General features: G+C 42.0%; 1 protein-coding gene across 1 annotated transcript; it reads left to right on the top strand.

Annotated features, from left to right (window-relative positions):
- Positions 1–10930: 10930 nt before the first annotated feature.
- TMEM218 (transmembrane protein 218) lies at positions 10931–26400 on the top strand. Its single transcript, XM_020894953.2, has 4 exons — positions 10931–11042; positions 19117–19315; positions 20413–20515; positions 24426–26400. The coding sequence occupies exons 2-4, from the start codon at positions 19206–19208 to the stop codon at positions 24558–24560; spliced, it is 348 nt and encodes a 115-aa protein (XP_020750612.2). The 5' UTR covers positions 10931–11042; positions 19117–19205; the 3' UTR covers positions 24561–26400.

Below are 26400 nucleotides of genomic sequence, written 5' to 3'. Positions count from 1 at the left end.
AGATCCCCTGGAGAAGGAAATGGTGACCCATTCCTGTATTCTTGCCTGGGAAATCCCATGGACAGAGGAGCCTGGTGGACTACAGTCCATGGGGTCACAAAAGAGTCTGACACGACTTAGCAACTAAAAGACAACAAATATTTTTTTTTTTTTCCCAAAGCTCCCCCTGCCCCCAAACTTCAAGGAAGCTTAATTCCACACACCAGAACGCTGACACAAGCTTCCCTAACCAGGAAACCTTGACAAACCAATCGTCCAACCCCACCCACTGGGTGAAACCTCCACAATAAAAAGGAACCTCAGACCACAAGAATACAGAAAGCCCACTCCAGACACAGCAATCTAAACAAGATGAAAAGGCAGAGAAATACCCAACAGCTAAAGGAACATGAAAAAAGCCCACCAAGTCAAACAAAAGAGGAGGAAATAGGGAATCTACCTGAAAAAGAATTTAGAATAATGATAATAAAAATGATCCAAAATCTTGAAAACAAAATGGAGTTATAAATAAATAGCCTGGAGACAAAGATTGAGAAGATGCAAGAAATGTTTAACAAGGACCTAGAAGAAATAAAAAAAAATCAATTAAAAATTAATAATGAAATAAATGAGATCAAAAACACTCTGGAGGGAACCATGAGTAGAATAACAGAGACAGAAGATAGGATAAGTGAGTTAGAAGATAAAATGGTGTAAATAAATGAAGCAGAGAGGAAAAAAGAAAAAAAAATTTTAAAAAATGAGGACAACCTCAGGGACCTCTGGGACAGTGTGAAACGCCCCAACATTCGAATCATAGGAGTCCCAGAAGAAGAAGACAAAAAGAAAGGCCATGAGAAGATACTCGAGGAGATAATAGCTGAAAACTTCCCTAAAGTGGGGAAGGAAATAGCCACCCAAGTCCAAGAAACCCAGAGAGTCCCAAATAGGATAAAACCAAGGCAAAACACCCCAAGACACATATTAATCAAATTAACAAAGATCAAACACAAAGAACAAATATTAAAAGCAGCAAGGGAGAAACAACAAATAACACACAAAGGGATTCCCATAAGGATAACAGCTGATCTATCAATAGAAACCCTTCAGGCAAGAAGGGAATGGCAGGACATACTCAAAGTAATGAAAGAGAATAACCTACAACCTAGATTACTCTACCCAGCAAGGATCTCATTCAGATATGAAGGAGAACTCAAAAGCTTTACAGACAAGCAAAAGCTGAGAGAATTCACCACCACCAAACCAGCTCTTCAACAAATACTAAAGGATCTTCTCTAGACAGGAAACGCAGAAAGGTGGTATAAACGTGAACCCCAAACAACAAAATAAATGGCAACGGGACCATACCTATCAATAATTACCTTAAATGTAAATGGGTTGAATGCCCCAACCAAAAGACAAAGGCTGGTTGAATGGATACAAAAGCAAGACCCCTATATATGCTGTCTACAAGAGACCCACCTCAAAGCAAGGGACACATACAGACTAAAAGGGAAGGGCTGGAAAAAAATATTCCACGCAAACGGAGACCAAAAGAAAGCAGGAGTCGCAATACTCATATCAGATAAAATAGACTTTCAAATTAAGTCTGGGAAAAGAGACAAAGATGGACACTACATATTGATCAAAGGATCAATCCAAGAAGAAGATATAACAATTATAAATATATATGCACCCAACATAGGAGCACCACAATATGTAAGGCAAACGCTAACGAGTATGAAAGAGGAAATTAATAGTAACACAATAATAGTAGGAGACTTTAATACCCCACTCACAACTATGGATAGATCAACTAAACAGAAAATGAACAAGGAAACACAAACTTTAACGGACACAATGGACCAGCTAGACCTAATTGACATCTATAGGACGTTTCACCCCAAAACAATCAACTTCACCTTTTTCTCAAGTGCACACGGAACCTTCTCCAGAATAGATCACATCCTGGGCCATAAATCTAGTCTTGGTAAATTCAAAAAGATTGAAATCATTCCAGTCATCTTTTCTGACCACAGTGCAGTAAGATTAGATCTCAATTACAGGAAAAAAATTATTAAAAATTCAAACATATGGAGGCTAAACAATACGCTTCTGAATAACCAACAAATCATAGAAGAAATCAAAAAAGAAATCAAAATATGCATAGAAATGAATGAAAATGAAAACACAACAACCCAAAACCTATGGGACACTGTAAAAGCAGTGCTAAGGGGAAGATTCATAGCATTACAGGCCTACCTCAAGAAACAAGAAAAAAGTCAAATAAATAACCTAACTCTACACCTAAAGCAACTAGAAGAGGAAGAAATGAAGAACCCCAGGGTTAGTAGAAGGAAAGAAATCTTAAAAATTAGGGCAGAAATAAATGCAAAAGAAACTAAAGAGATCATAGCAAAAATTAACAAAGCTAAAAGCTGGTTTTTTGAAAAAATTAACAAAATTGACAAACCATTAGCAAGACTCATTAAGAAACAAATGGAGAAGAACCAAATTAACAAAATTAGAAATGAAAATGGAGAGATCACAACAGACAACACTGAAATACAAAGGATCATAAGAGACTACTACCAGCAGCTCTATGCCAATAAAATGGACAACTTGGAAGAAATGGACAAGTTCTTAGAGAAGTATAACTTTCCAAAACTGAACCAGGAAGAAATAGAAGATCTTAACAAAACCATCACAAGCAAGGAAATCGAAACTGTAATCAGAAATCTTCCAGCAAACAAAAGCCCAGGACCAGATGGCTTCACAGCTGAATTCTACCAAAAATTTAGAGAAGAGCTAACACCTATCTTACTCAAACTCTTCCAGAAAATTGCAGAAGAAGGTAAACTTCCAAACTCATTCTATGAGGCCACCATCACCCTAATTCCAAAACCAGACAAAGATGCCACAAAAAAAGAAAACTACAGGCCAATATCACTGATGAACATAGATGCAAAAATCCTTAACAAAATTCTAGCAAACAGAATCCAACAACACATTAAAAAAATCATACATCATGATCAAGTGGGCTTTATCCCAGGAATGCAAGGATTCTTTAATATCCGCAAGTCAATCAATGTAATACACCACATCAACAAATTGAAAGATAAAAACCATATGATTATCTCAATAGATGCAGAAAAAGCCTTTGACAAAATTCAACATCCATTTATGATTAAAACTCTCCAGAAAGCAGGAATAGAAGGAACATACCTCAACATAATAAAAGCTATATATGACAAACCCACAGCAAGCATCACCCTCAATGGTGAAAAATTGAAAGCATTTCCCCTGAAATCAGGAACAAGACAAGGGTGCCCACTCTCACCACTACTATTCAACATAGTTTTGGAAGTTTTGGCCACAGCAATCAGGGCAGAAAAAGAAGTAAAAGGAATCCAGATAGGAAAAGAAGAAGTGAAACTCTCTCTGTTTGCAGATGACATGATCCTCTACATAGAAAACCCTAAAGACTCTACCAGAAAATTACTAGAGCTAATCAACGAATACAGTAAAGTTGCAGGATATAAAATTAACACACAGAAATCTCTTGCATTCCTATACACTAACAATGAGAAAACAGAAAGAGAAATTAAGGAAACAATACCATTCACCATTGCAACAAAAAGAATAAAATACTTAGGAGTATATCTACCTAAAGAAACAAAAGACCTATACATAGAAAACTATAAAACACTGATGAAAGAAATCAAAGAGGACACAAACAGATGGAGAAATATACCGTGTTCATGGATTGGAAGAATCAATATTGTCAAAATGGCTATACTACCCAAAGCAATCTATAGATTCAATGCTATCCCTATCAAACTATCAATGGTATTTTTCACAGAACTAGAACAAATAATTTCACAATTTGTATGGAAAACAAATATTTGATTACACACAGATTGGATGAACGTCACCTCCATGAGCTTTTTAAGACAAGAGTGATGTCATGATCATTTTTGTGTTCTCAGTTCCTACAGAACCTAGTAGATAGGAGGTCAACAATAAAAATTTATTGATTTGACTGCAAGGAAATGCCAGATATAGTGTATCAAGTTATCACATGAATAATGTTGTAAAATGGGTCACTTGGCAAAACTGAAGCTGTCTGAGCACAGATCCAGACTGGAAGGAGGTCTCCAATGATACTAAATTCTATCCTAGACAGCATTTTTATTAGTGACCTGGATTAAAACATATAACAAATGTTTATCAAATGTGCAGAGAGGCCAGCTAATATCATAGGAAAAGAAAATCGAAGGCTTAAAAAATGAATTGAGGGACTTCCCTGGTGGTCCCTGGGTGGTCGAGAATCTGCCTGCCAATGCAGGGGGCATGGGTTCAATCCCTGGTCTAGGAACTAAGGTCCCACATGCCTCAGGGCAACTAAGCCCTTGTACCACAGCTACTGAAGCCCAAACATGCTGAAGCCCATGCTCTGCTACAAGAGAGGTCTCTGCAACGAGAAGCCTGCACACAGCAACTAGGGGGTAGTCCCCATTCGCTGCAACTAGAGAAAGCCTGTGCACAGTGATAAATAAACAAAATATTTTTAAAATGAATCTAATAGGCTGGACTCTAGTAGTCTAGAAAACTAACAAAGTAACATTTAAATAAATGTAAAGTTCTATATTTAGATTTCAAAAATAAATCACACATACTGAGTACGGTGGAGAATTTACTTGGCAGTAATTAAGGTGCAGAAGAGTTAGAAGCTTTGGTTAATCAAAAGCTTTAAAAGCAAACAGTGAGACGTGGCCAGGAACGAACTAAGGCCACGAGAGTCCCTGATGGTCACAGTGCATCCAGCTCAAAAAAAGCAGCAATCTCATTGCTATACTCCACACCTTTAGGGTTTATTTGAAGTATTATGAGCAATTCTAGTGCCAGATTCTGAAAGGTGCTTTAATAAACCACAGTTCATCCAAATAGGTGTGACTGGGAGGGGAAGGGAGTCCAGAATCAATGAAATAAACAAAGAATGAGGGAGCTCTGTGTGTACTTAACTTGGAAAACTGAAAAGGGAAGGAAGGTTTCATTGTATCTTCAAATATTTTTTCAAGTGGCCTTTTATGTGTTGCTACAAATGGCAAAGCTTAAACAGAATGAGTAGGAAATATGAGGGTGCGGTTTGACCCAATTTAAGAACTTTCTCAGGTTTATAGCCATCCAACAATGAAATGGGCAGCTTTGGGAGGTTGAGAGCTCCTTAATCCTGAATATATTCAAGCAGAGACCAGAGAACCAGATAAATATCTATAAGAGATTTATGAAAGAGTATATATATATATATATTTACACACACACACATATATACACAGGCTTCCCAGGTGGCTCAGTGGTAAAGAATCCACCTGCCATGCAGGAGATGCAAGTTTGGTCCCTGGGTTCGGCAGATTTCCTGGAGGAGGGCGCGGCAATTCACTCTAATATTCTTGCCTAGAGAATCCCATGGACAGAGGAGCCTGGCGAGCTACAGTCCGTGGGGTCACAAAGAGTCAGACACAATTGAAGAGACTTAGCAGGCATGCACACACACCCTCTGTTACACTATTCAGAAAACAGAGGTGTAAAAATAAAGCCCAAGGTCACATAAACCAGCCAGTCCCCATTGACCAGAACTCTAGTTTTTCAAGCAATGATGAGCATAATCAACGTTCAATTCCCTCTCTGTCATCAGCCTTTTCCTCTTTTTCAGAATTAGACCCTAGAACATCTTCCCAGCATGAGAAATCTTTCCAACTATCAAATAAGCCAAGTGAATCCAGTCTTCTCACGGTTGAGGACCCTAAAATATTTCATTTGATACTTAATGGTAAAGCTGACCAAGTTCTTCCTAATTTGGGCGAAACAGCTTCTTGCAGAGAATAGACAAAATGCCTGACTCCCAGCTGTTGAGCCAACAGGTTGAAATCTCTGAAAAACATTCTGGCTTGTAAGAACTGGCAAACAAAAATCAGAAATAAACAGCATGCTGCATGTCTCATCCACGTCTGAGTCCCATCAAAGAGGAGTTCTTCCCCCTTCTCCAAACCCAGGAAGACAGGGGCTTTTACAAGACACAATGCTGCAATAATTCTGAAGCAAGCCAGCCAGGTTTGCTTTCCGTTCTATTGTCTTATCCTGTCAGCTCCCTCATCTCCCAGAATCCAGGCTTAATAATTTACAGCGGAAAGACATTTAATAAATAAACGGCCAGATTGGAGCTGTCAGCTCCACAATGGGGCTGTTTGCATCTTCCGCTCGGCATCAGCACCCGCTCTCCCGGTTTGCTTCAGCTGAAAAAATCCCGTTTGCTATTTTCATAAAATTAGTTCCTCTGCAGTTTCTATTAATCAGAACGCTCTTTGGAGAGAATTATACTAGGATTTCATCTCCCTCTGAGTCCAACCGTTATGCGAATCTGATGAATTTTTATCACCTTTATAAGTGACAGAAAAGGTAAAACACACGGGCACACACACACACACAACTTGGGTGAGCTGATGTTAGTGAGCAAACAGCTCTTCCCTCATACCGTCTAAGGTCTTACAGACCTGAGAACCTAGAGCAAGTCTCCCCAACCACGCATCTGAGTAGCTTTCTCCCCAGAACACATCCCCTTATATATATCTAAAATTCCAAATCTTCTTGGGGTTATGAACTCTTAACATCTTATGAAAGCTAAGAATAGTACTCCCTAGAAAAGCCCACATATGCACATATACACTAAACCTCACCCTTTGATGGGTTTGTGGACACCTCCTGCCCCTCTCCACACATGTGGTCCATCCATGGACTCCAGGGCAAAAACTGTGTCCTATGCCTTTCTAGCTGTCTTCATCTCCCTTAAGAACCTAGACTGGAATAGAAAGTCAGCCATCTCTGAATTCCTTTGTGAAAGAGAAAGTTGTTGTTGGTTTTTTTTTTCTTTTTAAATATAAAAGTGAGAAAGTTTTTCATGATGGCCATACACTTTTTGCAGAGAAGGCAATGACAACCCACTCCAGTACTCTTGCCTGGAAAAACCCATGGACAAAGGGGCCTGGTGGGCTGCAGTTCTTGGGGTCACAAAGAGTTGGACACGACTGAGCGATTTCACTTTCACTTTTCACTTTCATGCATTGGAGAAGGAAATGGCAACCCACTTCAGTGTTCTTGCCTGGAGAATCCCAGGGACTGAGGAGCCTGGTGGGCTGCCGTCTATGGGGTTGCACAGAGTCGGACACGACTGAAGTGACTTAGCAGCAGCAGCAGCATATACTTTTTGAGAAATGAGAAACATGGAAGACAGAAGACAGCTCATATTGGCTGAAATAATGAAAGTCCAGTTATCCATAAATTGATTGTGGTGCACTATATTTCTTTGATGAGACAAGAGAACAAAATTAGGAAAGTTTTTGAACGCTTCTTGTCTCCAGACTATAGAAATCACTCCCATCCTAAGATAAGCATCACATGAGAAAAGACACAACACTAATGAAATTAAAAAAAAAAAAAACTTAGACCAATGAAACCACAGTTCTATTAATAATACTGGTTCTGTCAACTTGACTGTGTGTTTTTAGGAAGAAGGAACTTATTTTTATTAATGTAAGACTTTCAAAGTCTGTTTCAGTTCCAACATTCCATGGAAAGGGATTCATTAGAGATCTTTAAGATAGTAAGAATCAAAACTTTTTCTAAGGGCCCAACAGTAAATATTCCAGTCTTGTGGGCTCAACAGCCTCTGCATTAACTGCTCAACTCCGTTGTAAATGAAAACAGCTATGGACAACAACTAAATGTAAGAGCATGTCTGTGCTCCAGTAATACTTTACCAATGGACACTGAGATTTGAATGTCAAAACTTTCATATTTTTGTCCTTTTTTTTCCCAAACATTTAAAAATGTAAAAATCATTCTTAGCTTGCAGGTCATACAAAAAATAGATGACAGGAAAGTTTAGACCTACAGGACATAGTTTGCTGACTCCTGGTCTATGGCAATAGGTAAATATTATGATCTGAAAAATCACACTGGTGATTCAGGGTAACACTGGAAGGCCAGTAACTCAGGTTCAACTACTGACAGTAGTACTGGAAAGGTTTTTTTTTTTTCCTAACCCAATGTCCCAACTAGCAGAATAGGATAATGGTAACTTTTGAATCTCAGTGAATAATCAACAATTATTGAAGTTTTGAGTACATTTTCAGACCTATGGAAATGCTAAAATTATCACAACACATGAGAAAATATATACAAGAAATTTAAGGCTGTCTGGCAGGCAAAGTTTTGATAACCATAATATGAATAAGAAAAATGTATGTCTTCTCTTGAAATCATTCCTTATACTCAGTAACCCTAAAGAATCCTTTTTGCTACCCTATTTCTCTATCAGGTAGCATATTGAGTGATTTTACACATTTGAGAGAGAGGAAATTAGACACTGGTTATTGTTCTTGCTTGGACTTGGTAATTACACAAATTATATGCATACACATGTGGCATCGATGTATACACTACAAGTACAAGGTAAGTGACAGATATATAGCAGAGCTGTGGAGTACTACTATATGACGCCTGATATACAGAAGATGATTTTTAAAAAGAGAAAGATTGGATGGTCAAATAATCACCCTTCTTTAGAGTGAACTTCAATTAAGAGATGGCAAAAGATGGAATAGTACAGTGATAGCACCTCTCTCAATTTCAGTGAGAGGGTAGGATGTGAACATTTAATAAAACAACTACTACGTGCTTCCAGTGAAGAGGGGAGATGGAGATAGGTTTGGGGGGAGAGCCCCTTCTTATGAGAGAGAAAACCTAAAAGGTTATTTGCATCCAGGAAGGTGTAAGAAGTTGGGAGTGCCTCATCAGTCATGCCCTGTTCTTAATTTTCAATTTAACCAAAGTCAGTTGGTCACTAGAAGTGTAAAGAGGTTAACGTTCCCAGTTTCAAGCTTCTGAACACTTTCCTCCAAAATATTAAAAGCCCAGACCCGTCCTCAACAGCTGGTCTTCACAATGTTATTGTCCATTATTTGTCTCCACTCTGGCTGAGGCCTGTCTCCACCTTATTCCCCGCATCTCTGCCCTCAATCTTGTCTTGGCCTCTTTGTTGAAACTATTTTCTCTTCTTGGATCCCCTTCCATCTTTATTCCATGTTTCCCATTCCTACCTATATACCAGGGCCCAGCATTAGTTCTAGCTGTACTGTGAAGACCCCCAAGAACTCCAGCCAAAGCAATATTTTCCCCAAATAATACAAGTCAGGAGTCCACAGCCTCCAGGATTTAATGGCTGATGATTGGAGGTTGAGCTGATGCAATACTAATAGAAATAATGCACACAATAAATGTAATGTGCTTGAATCATCTCGAAACCATCCCCAGCCACTGCCCGACCCAGTCCATGGAAATATTGTCTTCCACGAAACCAGTCCCTGGTACCACAAAGTTGAGGACTGCTGAAACAACCAAAGGAGTGCTCTAAAAGCTGCAAAGCTCCTGTAGATATGTAATATTATTATTAATATTAGTATAGTAGTATTACTATCTTTTGGAGAAATTAACTATAAATAAAATTTGGCATTTCTCATATCTTGCTTTAGAGTGTTTCCTAATTGTTTCATACACAGATGACATTAACAAACCACAAGCTATTAAGGCAGGAGTCACACATCGTATTTCTTCTGTATCCTCAAAGTCTCTAGTGCTTAGCTACAGTTAACAAACAATTCCAAGGAAATGAATTATCAAAATAATGGCTTTCTTAACCACAGAACTCCTCATTGGGCCAAATAAACATAAGTTGTTAAACACAAAAGAAACCATCAATCAGTACACATGACTGCAAATGAAACCTTGAGAGCAGAATAAATGTGAGATGTACTTTCAATGGAATTCAACTATCTTCTTCCATTTCACTCATAAAGTTGTGGTTGGGGAGCTGAACGCCCTAAATCAGAGACTGAGTGTTCCAGGACTGAATAGTTTGCTTTAAGATGCTTCAGATTTTTGTGTAAGGTCAAAGGTTAGAATAGTGCAGCTGTCCTATTTGGTACATTTTTTTGTCCGTCCACGCTTCCTGATTCAGCAGTGTAACATGCATTCTTTGTCTTATTTCCTTTGGTTGGCCTGATTTAAGGATCTTTTAGTCTACAGACTATAACCTCAGGATAAAATCATGAAAAGTTTTGGTTTGCAGTTAGGCAAGAGCAGTTTGCTAAAAGCATGGACCACATCTCCATTCCCAAATGTCCGGAGGTGTAGCTACAGAAGATTTGATTTGACCCTGACTCCTCTTCCCCAGTCTGCCCCATGAGTAGTAGGATGATCCTTGCTATAGTGTAAGTCCTAAGGCTAACATTAGAATAATGCCAAATACAATAAAGCGAGGTGAGGACAAATGAAAACGTGACGTTATTACAGAATCAGTGCCTTAGGGACTTGGTTTTCTCCAAGATGGTTCTCAGGGATCCCTTAATGACTGGGTCTGACCCACTCTCTGAGGCCTAATTTGACTTGATCCCAAGTCCTTTGGCCCACGCAGCCAGTAGGACTTGAACTGTGATACCCACTAGATTCCGAAACAGGCGCTAACGGGTTGCCTGGACTCTGGGCCTCACACCGGCTGTGCTGTCTCCATGGTAACAGCGCGGAAGGCATTAAAAGCAGTTCTCTTCCGTCCAACGACCAGCCCTCCGGCGGGACTGACCAATGGTCCCGTGGGTTACCTAAGAGATGGTGTGATTGACAACGGGATGGGGCGGGCGCGGGGGGCAAGGACGGCCTCTATTCAATAGAACTTGAAGCCTGTCCCAGGACCCGCAGCCACCGACCAATCAGAGTGCGTAACGGAGGGCGACGTGCCCACCCACCACGCTCCGTGTTGCCTGGAGCCTCGGCGGCGTAAGCAAATGAGAGGAAACTCGGGAGTTAAAAGAGTGGCGCTGATTAGCCAATCCAGAATCTCCTAGATGAAAGCCCACTTGTGATTCGTCCTGAGTAGACCCAAGCCCCGGTCGGCTGAAACTGGCTGGACTGAGAGGAGTGAGTGGGGGACCTGGGAGATGCGAAACCAGGTGAGCGGGGTGGAGGTGAGGAAAATAGGGGCGGCTGAAGAGAGGAGAGTGAATGGCAGGGGATTGTGGCTGACGGGGGACTGGAATGAGGCTGGGGGCGATGGCGGGGCAGGGACCGGTCATACTACCATCACCACTGTTCTGCACCCGAGGTCCGGCGGCCAGTAAATACTGAATTGGGGGAAATCTTGTGATCAAAACCTTAATTTCTCTCCCAACTACTGGGAAGTGGCCGGGCGAACATTCTGAAGATGAGAACTGGGGGACACTGTTTTCCTGTTGCCAGTTTGAATCAGCGACCGGGCAGGGAAATTGTTCACTCTCCAGCACTGTAGGGCTGCCAGCTGCGGGCCCGCGGGTGGTGTGGATGACAGACAGGCTGTCGTTGCCCACTTTCAAATCACCACAGCACCCAGGAAAAAGGGTGGAAGGATGTAATCTGGATCCACTGATCTTCCTTTTCTATCATCGTGTGAAGAGATGGTGCCATATCGGTGGCATTTTGGTAGTATGGCAATTGATTTTTCCCAGACTTGCATTTGGTATCATTACAAGAGTAGAGGCATTATCCTAATATTTTAAACTTCAAACCATGTTGAAGTGTTTAAAGTAGGAAAAAGTGTGAAAGTTCACCCTCTCCCACCCAATTATTTTTGAAGACTTGGAACAGCTATAAAGGAAAAAGGAACCCTCCAGAAAATAGTTCTCTCCATTCTTTTCGTTTTTCTTTAAGACTTACTTTTTTTTGAGGTAACATTGGTTTATAACATTGTATGTTTCATGTGTACAACATTGTATTTCCGCCTCTATATGCCCTACGGTGTGCTCACCACCAAAAATTTAGTCTCTATCAGTCACCCTACAGTTGATCCCCTTTAGCCATTTTGTACCCTCCCCCACATTCTCCTCTGATAACCACTGCTCTGTTCTCTGGATCTCCCTCTTGTTTTGGTTTGCTTTGTTCATTTTTGTTGGCTTATTCCTAGTATGAGTGAAATTATGTGGTATTTGTCTTTCTCCACTTACTTCATTTAGCATAATAACCATAAGAGCTATCCATGTTGGCATGGCAAGATTTCATCTTTTTTAATGGTTCAATAGTGTTCCATTTTATATATGTATATATATTGGTGGCTCAAATGGTAAAGAACCTGCCCGTAATGCAGGAGACTGGGGTTTTATCCCTGGGTTCGGAAGATCCCCTGGAGAAAGAAATGGCTTCCCACTCCAATATTCTTGCCTGGAGAATTCCATGGACAGAAGAACCTAGAGGGCTATAGTCCACAGGGTCCCAAAGAGTTGGACACAATTGAGTGACTAACACTTCCACTTCATCTGTATATATACATACACCCAACTTGTTTATCCATTCACCTGTTGAAAGGCACTGGAGTTGTTTCCATATTTTATTTTATTTTTTTTATTTTATTTTTTTATTTTTTTTTTCCATTTATTTTTATTAGTTGGAGGCTAATTACTTTACATCATTACAGTAGTTTTTGTCATACATTGAAATGAATTAGCCATGGATTTACATGTATTCCCCATCCCAGTCCCCCCTCCCACCTCCCTCTCCACCCGATCCCTCTGGGTCTTCCCAGTGCACCAGGCCCGAGCACTTGTCTCGTGTACCCAACCTGGGCTGGTGATCTGTTTCACCCTAGGTAATATACATGTTTCAATGCTGTTCTCTTGAAACATCCCACCCTCGCCTTCTCCCAGAGTCCACAAGTCTGTTCTATACATCTGAGTCTCTTTTTCTGTTTTGCATATAGGGTTTGTTTCCATATTTTAGATATTGTAAATAATGCTTTGGTGAACACAGAGTCACATATATCTTCTCAAATTGGTGTTTTCATGTTCTTTGGATAAATGCCCAGAAATGGGGTAGCTGGGTTTTTTGGTAGTTGTATTCTTAATTTTTTGAGGAATCTCCATACTGTCTTCCATAGTGCCTGCGTGCTCTGTCACTAAGTCATGTCTGACTCTTTGCAACCTCATGGACTGTAGCTCTCAGGCTCCTCTGTCCATGGAATTCTCCAGGCAGGAATACTGGAATGGGTAGCTGTTCCCTTCCCCAGGGAATCTTCTCAACCCAGGGATCGAACCTGGGTCTTCTGCACTGCAGGCATTTTTTTTTTACCATCTGAGGAAGATGGCTAACCACCAGGGAAGCCCAATTCTCAAAAGAGGGTTGAAAAAGCCTTGTATATTAAATAAAAGGCTTCCCAGATGGCACAGTGGTAAAGAATCCACCTGCCAATGCAGGAGACACAGGAGGCACCAGTTTGATCAGTGGGTTGGGAAAATCCCTTGGAGAAGGAAATGACAACCCACTCCTGTATTCTTGCCTGGAGAATTCTTTTTATTTTATTTTTTATCAAGTTTTACTCAGTAATTTAGCTATTCCAATTAGAGAAATAATCACAAGCATTGTGCCCATGCTCAGTTAACAAGATAAAATGAGTAGTTGTTCACTCTTTCCCCACAAAAACATTCTGTACTTTATCCAGCCCTTCCTTTCTATGCTTATTAAGAAAATGTATGGTTTGGTTATAAAGTGACAAACTTCATTCTTATAAGAGGTTGGGGATATTCATCTCAAACCTTTAAGCTGTACCATGTACAGAACCCAATGTCTCATGAACTTTCATGTTTCTCTGGAGGAGTGAAGGGCAAAACCAGCTTCAACTACCATTTGCCCTGTATTCTAGGTGTTAGAGTTGGTACAAGTCTTACAGGTAACTTGCGTAATATCCCAAACAGCAGCAACTACACTTAACTAGTTATCTTGCTAAAGGCAGTACCATCAGTTCGGTCAACCAAGCAGGAAACCTGAGTCACCTCTAATGCCACCTTCCTGAGCCCCTTCCCATTTCCACAGCTAAGATGAAGCCCAGACCTGCCTCATCTCTTATCTGGAGAATTGCAGTAGTCTCCTAACTGGTCACTAGTCTCTGTTCTCTGATCTCAGCTCATATGTACCCTGCTACCAATTACCTTTTTAAAAATTAATATTTATCTCAAAAATTTCAAAAATACTGAATATTGCCCTGGAAATTATAACAAAGACCCATTCACAAACAACTAGATTAATAAACATTAACTTTTTCCACTCATCTGCTTAAGTTTTTTTATTTTCAAGAAATAAACCATCACAGATTTAGTTCAGATCCCTTTGTTCTCTTTCCTGGCCCCATTCTCCTTCCTTCCTCCCTCCCCAGAGACATACAATCTCCTGAAATTGTTTTGCACCACTTATGCCCATGCTTTTATGTTTACTGTATATGTGTATCTCATAAATATATAATGATTTAGGTATTTTTTTAATTTTAAAGATACAAATAGTATAGTACTGTGGGCCTCATTCTGCAACTTGCTTTTAGACTCTATTGTTTTTTATTGGGTTGACCAAAAAGATCATTTGGGTTTTTCCGTAAGGTATTATGGAACACACTTTTTGGCCAACCCAGTAGATACATTCATGTCAGTACAGCTAGCTCAAGTTCATTCGTTTTAAGTAGTCATGAGTATATAATACTCAACCCCTTACTAATGGACATTTAGATTTTCTCAGATGTTTTGCTATCATGAACACCCTTGTTCACATCTCTTTATGCCAGAGTTTATTTATCTAGGCTTGGGCTTCCCTTATAGCTCAGTTGGAAAAGACTCTGCCTGTAATGCAGGAGACCCGGGTTCGATCCCTGGGTCGGGAGGATCCCCCGAAGAAGGAAATGGCAATCCACTCCAGTTCTTGCCTAGAGAATCCCATGGACAGAGGAGCCTGGCAGGCTACAGTCCATTGGATTGCAAGAGTCAAATTTGACTTGGCGACTAAACCTCCACCTGGTTCTTTAAGGGGGTGGCATTGCCCCTTTGGTCATTTTGGAGTTTGTGAGGGCACCTTTGGTTTATTAGTGTAATTTTGGAGGCACTCCTGGGGTTTACAGAGCAGGACTGGGGCTACTGGAAGTCCCGTGATACACTGGACAGCCCCTCACCGTGAAGAATTGTTTTTCATCCTGCACAACATCCCAAGTGTCTCACAGGATACTCATTTCTAATATGAACCCAGAATCTAACTCCATTTTTTGTATAAGCATAATGTATCTTTTGGCACAGTTGAACATAGTAAAATTTCCAGGAATGCAACTCTAATGTAAATCAGGGGGAAATTATACTTATTTGTAGTTTGGAACTCTTAACAGTCGTTCATCACTGTAGAAAACCCCGCAACTGAAGGCAGCCCAGCCCGTGGTATTTGAGTTGCCGTAAAACACACCTGCATCAGCCTGCATTTGTAGCTTTTGCATTCATGCCGATTCTAAGTTTAGGTGTGAGCATCTGAGTGCGGTCCTTCATTATGTATTCTAGTGTAGTCAGCCTGAACGTTTGTATATTTAAACATATGCTGTTTTATTACGAGTAACTTTCCATTTAAAATTGGCTTCTGCGTATGATATAAAGCGGAGATCTGGTTTTATTATTTTCTGATTGGATAATCACTTATCCCAACACTGTATATGAAATCCTCTACCTGTTGACTATAAAGCCAACTCTGTCCTGTGCAAAGTTCTTCTAAATGCGTGGCTCTGCTTCTGGGCTTTCTGTTTTGTTCCACTGGCCCATGTGTCTTTATGCCACTATCACACTGTTTTAATTACCGTGGTTCTATAATGTGTCTTGCAGCAGTTGGTAACATGAAAGGCAAGTTTTCCATCCTAGTTCCCAAAATTGTTTTCGCTATTCTTGGGCTTTTGCTCTTGTATCTGAATTTAGGATTGGTTTTCAAGTTCCACAAAAAACTATTTTGAGATTTTGGTTAGAATTGCATTGAGCTGATAATTTAAGGAAAATTGAGTTCTTTGAATATTAAACCATCCCATCCACTCAGGAACATGGGTTATTTCTCTATTCAGGCCTTTAAAAAAAAAAATATATATATATATATATATATATATATATATATCTTTGAATAAAGTTTTATACTTTTTGCCATAAAAATCTTCACATCTTTTGTTGGATTTATTCCTACTTACCCATATATACTTATTCATACACACAACCCTTTTATTGCAAAAGTTGCAAATATATTCAAAAGTATAGAACATAGTATAGGAAAATTCATATATTCACCACTCCAGCTTCAACAGTGAATTCATGACTAGCCTTGTTTTATATTGACCCCTTTCTCCTCTGTCCTAGATGATTATAAAATTCCTAGACATCATTTTCTGTTATTTGTGTTGTGTGTGTTTGTGTATTTGTATATTAAAAGTAATCTTTTAGTAATATAACCACATCATCACATTAAAAAAAAAACATTATTTTTCACTTAAAAAATAAACAGTGATTCTCTAACATCGTCAAATACCCAGATACTGTTCAAATTTCTCCAGTCACCTCATAAAAGGTTTTGGATAGCGGGTTTGTTTGAGTCAGGAACCAAACAAGGCCCATATATTACATTTGTCTGGTATGTCTCTTCAGACTTTCTTTGAAGTAAACTTTTTTGTAAAAGTAAAAGTGTAAGACACATAATGAAAAATATGCAAATCAGAAGTGTACAGCTAGATACAGTTTAACAGAATTAACAAAGCTGTGTAACCCACACCCAGCTGAAGAAACAAAATTTCATAAGCACCCCAGAAGCCCCTTTAGTCACTTCTTTCTACAAGGCAACCACACTCCTGACTTCCAACCCCCAAATTAGTTTGAGCTGTTTTTGAACATTATACACGTTACTACACAGTGTGAACTCTTTTGCCTCTAGCTTTTTACACTTAATATTTGCAAAACTTACCACATTGCTGGGTATAGTTGTAGTCTGTTCATTCTTGCTTCTATTTACTCTTCCATTGTATGAATGAATAAATTGTATCTATAATACCAACTCTTTGCAATCCTAAGGACTATAGCCCACAAGGCTCCTCTGTCCATGGAATTTTCCAGGCAAGAATACTGGAGTGGGTTGCAATTTGCTCCTCCAGGGGATCTTCCCTACCCAGGGATTGAACCTGGGTCTTCTGCATCTCCTGCATTAGCAGGAAGATTTTTTAACACTAGTGCCACCTAGAAAGCTCACCTTATCTATTCAATTGATGTGTATTAGGGCATTTCAGTTTGTGACTATTTCTAATAGGTCTGCCCTGAACTTTTGTGCATCTTTTAATGAACTTATGACATGTCTGTTGGGGACACACCCAGGAAGAGAACAGCTGGATCTAGGGTTAACATATTCAGCTTTATTAGATAAAGCCAGAGTCTCCAAAGTGCTAATAACAACTTACACTCTCACCAGCAGAGTGCAAGGCTTCCAGTTACTCCACATTTTTGTCAACACTTGGAGTTGTCCATCATTTTCCTTTTAGCCATTCTGGTAGGTGTCTAGAGGTACTGTATTTTATTTGCAATTTCCTAATGAAGGAGATGGGAATACCAGACCACCTGACCTGCCTCTTGAGAAACCTGTATGCAGGTCAGGAAGCAACAGTTAGAACTGGACATGGAACAACAGACTGGTTCCAGATAGGAAAAGGAGTACGTCAAGGCTGTTTATTGTCACCCTGCTTATTTAACTTATATGCAGAGTACATCATGAGAAATGCTGGGCTGGATGAAACACAAGCTGGAATCAAGATTGCCAGGAGAAATATCAATAACCTTAGATAGGCTATGGTTTTTCCAGTGGTCATGTATGGATGTGAGAGTTGGACTGTGAAGAAAGCTGAGTGCCAAAAAATTGATGGTTTTGAACTGTAGTATTGGAAAAGGGACTCTTGAGAGTCCCTTGGACTGCAAGGAGAGCCAACCAGTCCATCCTAAAGGAGATCAGTCCTGGGTGTTCATTGGAAGGACTGATGCTGAAGCTGAAACTCCAGTACTTTGGCCACCTCATGCGAAAAGTTGACTCATTGGAAAAGACTGATGCTGGGAGGAATTGGGGGAGGGAGGAAAAGGGGACAACAGAGGATGAGATGGCTGGATGGCATCACCAACTCAACGGACATGAGTTTGAGTAAACTCCGGGAGTTGGTGATGGACAGGGAGGCCTGGCGTGATGTGATTCATGGGGTCGCAAAGAGTCGGACACAACTGAGCGACTCAACTGAATTGAACTGATGCAGATGATACCACCCTTATGGCAGAAAATGAAGAAGATTTAAAGAGCTTCTTGATGAAAGTGAAAGAGGAGAGTGAAAAAATTGACTTAAACCTCAACATTCAGAAAACTAAGATCATGGCATCTTGTCCCATCACTTCATGGCAAATAGATGGGGAAACAGTGGAAATGGTGGCTGACTTTATTTTCTTGAGCTCCAAGATCACTGTAGTTGGTGATTGCAGCCATGAAATTAAAAGATGCTTACTTCTTGGCAGGAAAGTTATGACCAACCTAGACAGCATATTAAAGCAGAGACATTACTTTGCCAACAGAGGTCTGTCTAGTCAAGGCCATGGTTTTTCCAGTAGTCATGTATGGATGTGAGAGTTGGACTATAAAGAAAGCTAAGTGCCAAAGAATTGATGCTTTTGAACTGTGATGTTGGAGAAGACTCTTGAGAGTCCCTTGGACTGCAAGGAGATCCAACCAGTCCTTCCTAAAGGAGATCAGTCCTGGGTGTTCATTGAAAGGACTGATGTTGAAGCTTGATGCCAAGAGCTTACTCATTTGAAAAGACCTTGATGCTGGGAAAGATTGAGGGCAGGAGGAGAAGGGGACGACAAAGGATGATATGGTTGGATGGCATCACTGACTCAATGGACATGAGATTGGGTAGGCTCTGGGAGTTGGTGATGGACAGGGAGGCGTGGCGTGCTGCGGTTCATGGAGTCACAGAGTCGGACACAACTGAGCAAATGAACTGAACTGAATGACTAATGAACTTGAGCACTTTTCACATAAATATTGGCCATTTGTATATCCTATGTCAGGGGTTTATTCTTAGCTGCTTGATCTGTCAGTTTCTGAGAGAGACCTATTAAGACCTGTATTGATGAATCCTCTTCCCACACCAGTCATCAGAAGTTTCCCAGAGTGAATTCAGACTTTCTGTGTCTGACCCCCTAGGAAACCCAGGAGCACCCAGAAGCCCAGCAGTACCATAACACCAGGACCAGCTCATCGCACGGTGCCCGGCGCTCAGCTGCAGCCCCCGCATGGCTGGCACGGTGCTCGGCGTGGGGGCCGGCGTGTTCCTCCTTGCCCTGCTCTGGGTGTCCGTGCTGGTGCTGTGTGTCCTGCTGTCCAGAGCCTCGGGGGTAGCTAGGTAAGGCTTTCTCTCCAGCCGCGAGGCCGAGGTAAAAGCAATTAGATGCGAAATTGCTGACGCTCATGAAACATTTAGAATTCAGAAGCTCATTGTCATTACCGGCAGTTGGAAGGAGTTGCATTTTAACCTCTTTATCATAAGCACTGACTGTATTATTTATACTCGGAAGCAGAGGTGGGAGGAGAAGGGAGGGGGTACATGTCAGCTCTCAGCATACAGGAGATGAGGACATAGGAGATGAAAAGAGACTCTGCTTTCGCTGCCGCTTGAGTTTCTTGGGGTCACACGTGTGCATGTTTCCTAATTGTTGAGATTGATGGCAGGTGCTGGATCCAGCCCCTGAGGCTCCAGACCAGGGCCCCGCGAAGCTGAAGGGTTGTGGATGACTTGGGCTGGTGTTGACTTCAAGAATCAGGGCATAAACTGACCCTAAGGACACTGTAGACTCATACTCCCTGGCCAGATTGTGTAGGTACAAAACGAGTTACATCATTCACTGAAGTTTTCTGGTTTCAAACACAGCAGTGGGAGATCAGGGAGGGGCCACTTCGGGTTTTCCTCTGACCACACAGAGGTCAAAATAAAAACTGCCTATTCCTGACAGAGTACGATTGACATATATACACTACTATGTGTAGAACTGACCAGTGGGAACCTGCTGAATGACACAGGGAGCCCCGCTCCGTGCTCTGTAATGACCTAGAGGGGTGAGATGGGGTGGGAGGCTCAAGAGTGAGGGGATGTATGTGTACATAGAGTTGATTCACCTTGTTGCATGTTAGAAACCAACACAGCATTATAAAGCAATTATCCTCCAATTAAAAATAATTTTTAAAAACCCCACCAATTCCCATTCTTAGGAACTTGGAATTCCCAGGAATAACAGGAACGCATCCCGCTAGTACCTGTCTGGGAAGAAGGGCTTTGGGGGGAAGGGGAAAACGTTTCTGAATTCCCGTGGCGCTGGGGCAGCACACTGGGCCCTGTGTGCTGGGCTGAGACAGAATGTGGGCCCCAGGGAAAAGCCAGGCCCAGCCTAGCAGATTGGAGAGAACACCAAACCGTGCTTGTAACCCCTTGTCTTTGGGCCACAGGTTCTCTGTCATTTTTGCGTTCCTCGGTGCTCTGATCATCACAACCGTTCTGTTGCTCTTCCCTCGAGCCAGTGAAGTCCCAGCCCCCGAGGCAGAGATGAAGGTAAAAACCTGGGTTTTGTTTTGCCTTCTGAGTTGTCAGTCCTCTTTCTCCTGGTCTAGACCTCTGCCCTGCTCTGCGTGGTCCCCAGTGCCAGGAGGCCTGAAGTGTGTTCAAAAAATTGTAAAGTTGAAACCAGGATGGGGTGTGGGGGCGGCTCAGGGTGGGTTTTAAACTTCCTCCCGCTTCTTCCAATGCCCGCTGGCAACACCTCCAGGCAGCTATTTGCCTGGATTTGGCTTTTGAGCGAGTGGTGTGGCAGGAAGCCGCCTCACACTGCAGGGCCAGAGACGAGCAGGCAGGCTCCCACTCCTGGTCGCCTTGGCTCGGAGACTCAGATCCCAGGCGACGCTTAGGCAGTGCCCTCAGGTGCTAATCGACATGCTTTTTCATCATGTGTTTGGATTTTCCCACTGGCGGTGCGGACGGAGTATTCTCCATAGAGAAGAGCAGAGGGGAGGGAGGAACTCTGCTGTGGAGGGTGGGCAATGTAGCAACAGACGCACTTCACACTAACAGCCTTCGGGGAGTTCCTTCCATCCTCGTTTCCAGGACCGGATCTCCCAGCACCTACCTGTCTAAATGAAGTTTTATCATCTCTCTCATAGACCCCACCCATCCTGGTTCCTTCCTGACCGGGGCTCTGCCTTTACCATGCGTGGCTGGTCTCAGGTCTCTACAGTCTTGATAATCTCTGCAATCTTGACATCCTGTGGCCCATTACTCCTTCTAGCAACTTCTTTCTGCTATTTTAATTTTTTTTAAGATGTAATGGTGGCACTTCCTTGGAGGTCCAGTGGTTAAGACTTCACCTTCCAATGCAAGAAATATGAGTCCAATCCCCCTGGTCAGGTAACTAAGACCTGACATGCCTCATGGCCAAAAAAATCAAAACAATGTTGTAACAAGTTCAATAAAGACTTTAAAAATGCTCCACATCACCAAAAAAAAGTAAACAAAAAAGCAGTAATGGCAATAATAGCTAACACTGTTTAAGGCATCACTATGTGCACGGTCCTGTGCTAAGCATGTTATTTACATGCTCTCATTCAAACCTCAGGACAACCCTAAGTAGCATGACACAGGTACTGTCAGTGTCCCATTTCACAGGTCAGGATGCTAAGGCTGGGAGGGGTTAGGGTAACTTACTGAAGGTCATACATACACAGAAAGAGGCTGAGCAAGGATTCAAGCTGAAGTCTTCATACTGGGGACTCATTAGAATATCAGGGGCCATCGCCAAGAGTTTAAAGGCAACTGTTTTGACGCCGGGTAACAGTACACAAAACGATATTATAACTTCTGAACTAGACTTGGCACCCCTTTCTAGTACCATGTAGGGCTGTCCATGGCAAAAGGGAGGAAATTCATTCTGAAAATTCCAAGGGAAATAATACTTAGCCACACAAAACTAAGGCACTGTTTTCATACATGCTGGGTTTTTTGGTCAGCATCTGACAACCACTCTGACCATGTCAATACGGTGTCCGGTTTCCTGTCTTAAATGGGGAAAGTGATGAAGTTTGGGTATTTCTGAATCACTGGGGATGTGAACATTGGAAGAAGGGCACAGAGCAAACTGTCATGAAATCAATCCATCTTCTTCTTCCCTCCGTCATGTGAGTTGGTTTCAGACCAGGAGAGCAGATCAGCCTTTTGAACAAAATCTGTTCATCAGTGCGGCCAGCAGAGATTGGAGTTCTCATTTTCAGGTTTGGAGTCCCAGCCCCTGTAAGCGGTCCAGCTCAATACTGTATCAATAATACATGGCCTGGGCCTTCCGCACCCAAGGCCTGCTAATTGGCTAATTAAAAAGTGAACCGTGTCGAACAAGCAAACATGTAGCCCACGAGAGACTTGTTCAGTCCTGGAGCCAAGGTCAAAGTCATGTCAGAGCCGTTTCATCCACCCGACCTTTGTTGTAAGTTGGCTGTTGGGGTAATCTCCGGAGCAGCCCTCTCCCCTGGTGTCCTTGGATCTCAGTGATCACAGCAGAGCTTGGACTTGACAGGTGCTTTGTGCATCTCTGCTGTATTAGTTTCCCACTGCTGCTGTAACAAATTACCGTAAAATCAGTGGCTTACAACACACATTTACTATCTTAGAGTTCCACAGGCTAGAATCCCAAAATCAGCCTCGTTGGGCTAAAATCAAGAGGTTGGCAGGGCTATGTTCCTTTCTGGAGGTTCTGGGGAGAAATATTTCCTTGCCTTTTCCGCTTCCTGGGGCCACCCTTCGGCTTGTGGACCCCTTGCTCCGTCTTCAGAGATGGCAAAATAGCATCTCTCTGTGTCTGCCTCCATCCTCACATCTCTGTGTCTCTGACCCTCTCTCCTGCCTCCCTCAACCTCTTCTGAGGAGCCCTGTGATTACATTGGGCCACCTGTATTAAACAGTTCAGGCCAGCCTCCTTATTTCTTTATTGGAGTATAGTTACTTCATGATGTGTTAGATTCCGCTGTGGCATGAAGTGAATCAGCCATATGTACACATATATCCCCCCCCCACCCCCATCCCACCCCTCTGGGTCATCACAGAGCACCAAGCTGAACTCCCTGTGCGACTGAGCAGCTTCCCACTAGCTGTCTGTTTTACACATGGTGGTGTATATATGTCAATCCCAACCTCCCAATTTGTCCTACTCTTCACTTCCCCCAAGAACATAAATACTATGAAATATCATTACCCCTAAAAAGGAACAAAGTTGAGGCATTTGTAGAGACTAAGGATGGACCCAGAGTCTGTCATACAGAGTGAACTGAGTCAGAAAGAGAAAAACAAATATCGTCTACTAACGCATATATGTGAAATCTAGAAAAATGGTACAGATGAACCTATTTGCAGGGCAGGAATAGAGACACAGAGGTATGGACATAGAGAATGGACAGTCTGCCTATTTAAGGTCAATGGATTAACAACGGTAATTCCATCTACAACCTTAATTCTCCTTTGTCATGCAGTTTAACACATTCAGAGTTTCTGGAGATCAGGATGTGGACCTTGTAGAGCCATTATCCTATCAACCACTACACTGCAGGTATCTGGGGATCTCTTCAGGTACTAGGTTCTGAAAGCTTCGGGAAGTCACAATGTCCCTGGTCACTTGGTTTGTGTTCCTGCTCTAGTAAGTCTGTAGATTAAACTGCTTTTTCCTGCCCAAACTTAGGCAGCACCCTTTGGATCTGTGGAAAGCAGAGTTCCAGCAGTGAACGGTAGACAAGTGGGTAAAGCCAATATGAATGACAGGCTTCTGTCAGCCAAGACCGGCAGCTCTGGGGCCTCAAGTACGACTGGCTGCGAAGCAGCCAGCGGTACAAACTGGGGCAAGTTTCCTTTCCTCTTAGTGTTTCAGGACCGCAGGTAAATGGCCATTTCCCCAGCCCTTGGAAGGCTGGGTTATGAATGTGAGGGTTCAGAACTCCTCTGGTGAAAGTTTGGTCATTTTCATTTTGAAAATGACCCCTCCTGAGTTGGCCATGGGTTGATGGAGTGGGGGTTTGAATCTTGAGTTTGTGGGGGATTATTATACTAATACGTGTTTAAAGTTCTCCATAATGAAAAGTTGACAGCCACAAAATAAGCCTTTCTGAGACCAAGCAAGCAAGGTTCTCATTCATTCTTTCAGATAACTCATTTCAGAACAGGAAAGAACCTGCCTTCAGAGTGTTTATGCATCTCCTATACCAAGCCTATGTTTGTTCCCTGTACTTTATTAAGCCTTTTCATTAAGCTTCTCTTTATCTTGTTTCTGGCTCAGCATGTTGAGAAAAAGGTTCTTTCTTATCCATTTGCAGGATGTTACTGGAAGTTATGAATATGGACACACCCTGGGCCTACTCATCAGAGATTCCAGTTGAGCACAGTCAAGGTGCAGATGTGACAGTAATTTCACTTTTAATGTTTCTTTCTCCAGATTGTAGATGCCTTTTTCATTGGCCGCTATGTCCTGCTGGCTTTCCTCACTGCTGTCTTCCTTGGAAGCCTTTTCTTGGTTCTAATCTATCACATCCTGGAGCCAATCTATGCCAAACCACTGCGGTCTTACTGAGCCACCTTCAGGAAAACCAAGACCTTGTTCTCCTCCTCACTTTGATGTCATTGGTGAGCAGAAATTGTTCAGAGCTTTATGTTGACAGCCTTCCTGCTTTAAGATCAGAGGATCATCTCTTCATCACAAAGACAAATCCGTTGAGTCCTGGCTTCCAGAAACAGGATTGCAGAATTGCCCCCGAGGAGAGATTCTCACCAGCTTAAGGGGGATATCGCCATCTTCTCAGCACCCATACTTCAGGTTTTCCACCTCTTTTGAAAAGGAAATAGCAACAGTGATCTGTGTAGGTTTTTGATCAAGACATCAGTAGGTGAATTTTGAGAAAAAGGGTACTTTAGCTTCTACTGTCCAACAGATGGAAGAACTTGGTCCTTTTTGATAATATGTGAAATACTTAATCTCAAGGTCAAGATCATTTGGGAAAGAAAGGCCCTCAAAGTTCAAAAGATTATTTTAATGTGGTGACTTGGAGACATATTATCAGATGCTAGCTATGCAGCACTCTGCATGTCACACCACGGGGCTCCATGAAGGCCTTGGTATCACTTCCCGCTGCCTCGAGAAAGCAGTCAACAGCAGCCAGAGGACTGATTTCACCTTGATCTCCTGGGCACAGCTTCCTGAATCTAGCATTTCTATAGTTCAGGTTCATGGGGGGATTAGAGGCAGAGTTTAGAAACATCAGTTGTGTGTCCAGCGGCTCTCTCTGGATTCTTCTTCTTCCAGTATTTGGAGGTCTTTGTTCCTTTATTTAGTTACTGTAAGTGTCCATGTTGGGTTATTGTCATCTCTTTCATCTTTGTAGCTCTTTCTCCAAAGCTGATGAGGAATGTCTATCCCTAGGCTTAGATATAACTTTATACCTAAGTTCCCAGGCCAAGTGAAATCTGTCATTAAACGGGGGGTGGGGGCAGGCAGCTCTAGGCTGTTTCCACTTTGGGAGTCTCAACCTGGCACCCGAGAACTATTTGAAGGACCTTCTGGATGAAAATTAAGAACCAGAAAACAAATTGGAAAAAGAACTTTGATAGAGTACATGCTATATGTCTGTAGTGCACAGTCTTCCCCCCGCCCCACCTCCACAAATGTAAATGACAAGCTTGTGTGTTAAGGGCAAAAATATACTTTTGTACAAAGGGTGTTTTAACTCAGCCTGCCTTCTGTAGATCCCATAACTACCGGCAGTGGTGAAGTGAATGATGGATCACTTTATATCTTTGTGCTCAAAGCAGTCATATCCAACCCTTAAAGAAAAAAAGAAAGAAAACCCACAGGATTGGGATCAGAAATAGAAGGCTGAGAGGGCACAAAATCACAAAATGAGTTTCGCTAAGCTCTATGGGGGGGAGGGGGACCCGCAATAATCAGTGGTTAACATGGCCCCCCTTGTGTTCAGAGCCTTCCTGGAGACAGAGCTTAGAGCTTAGAGGGCGTCCCTTCAATACAAACAGAAATCATCTCAGTGTCCCCATTTGTTGTTCTTTGATCAATGGCCTCAGCACAGGTTGTGCTACCCAGAGGGAATCCTGTGGCAAAGAAACTGGTGATCCCACTGTTTGAGAGATGGGAGGAGAGCAAGTCAGGGCTTCTGTGTAAGAAAACAGGTTATTTCAGTTCAGTTCAGTCGCTCAGTCGTGTCGGATTCTTTGTGACTCCATGGACCACAGCATGTCCTCTTAAAGTTGTATTCTGACAAAGACGGCATCAGCACATTACCCCCCACCCAGTGTCTGATCCACTAGGTGGCGCTGTCTCAAGCTGCAGAACACACCAGGTAATTTTTTGAGTTTTTTCTGTGTCTCATAAAATAGAAATAAAGCTAACATTCTTTACTGTT

The sequence above is a fragment of the Odocoileus virginianus genome, chromosome 28, assembly GCF_023699985.2.
Source record: "Odocoileus virginianus isolate 20LAN1187 ecotype Illinois chromosome 28, Ovbor_1.2, whole genome shotgun sequence".
Lineage (NCBI taxonomy): Eukaryota > Metazoa > Chordata > Mammalia > Artiodactyla > Cervidae > Odocoileus > Odocoileus virginianus.
The sequence above is the reverse complement of the archived record's forward strand: the minus strand, read 5'-3'. Positions and strand labels throughout refer to the sequence as shown.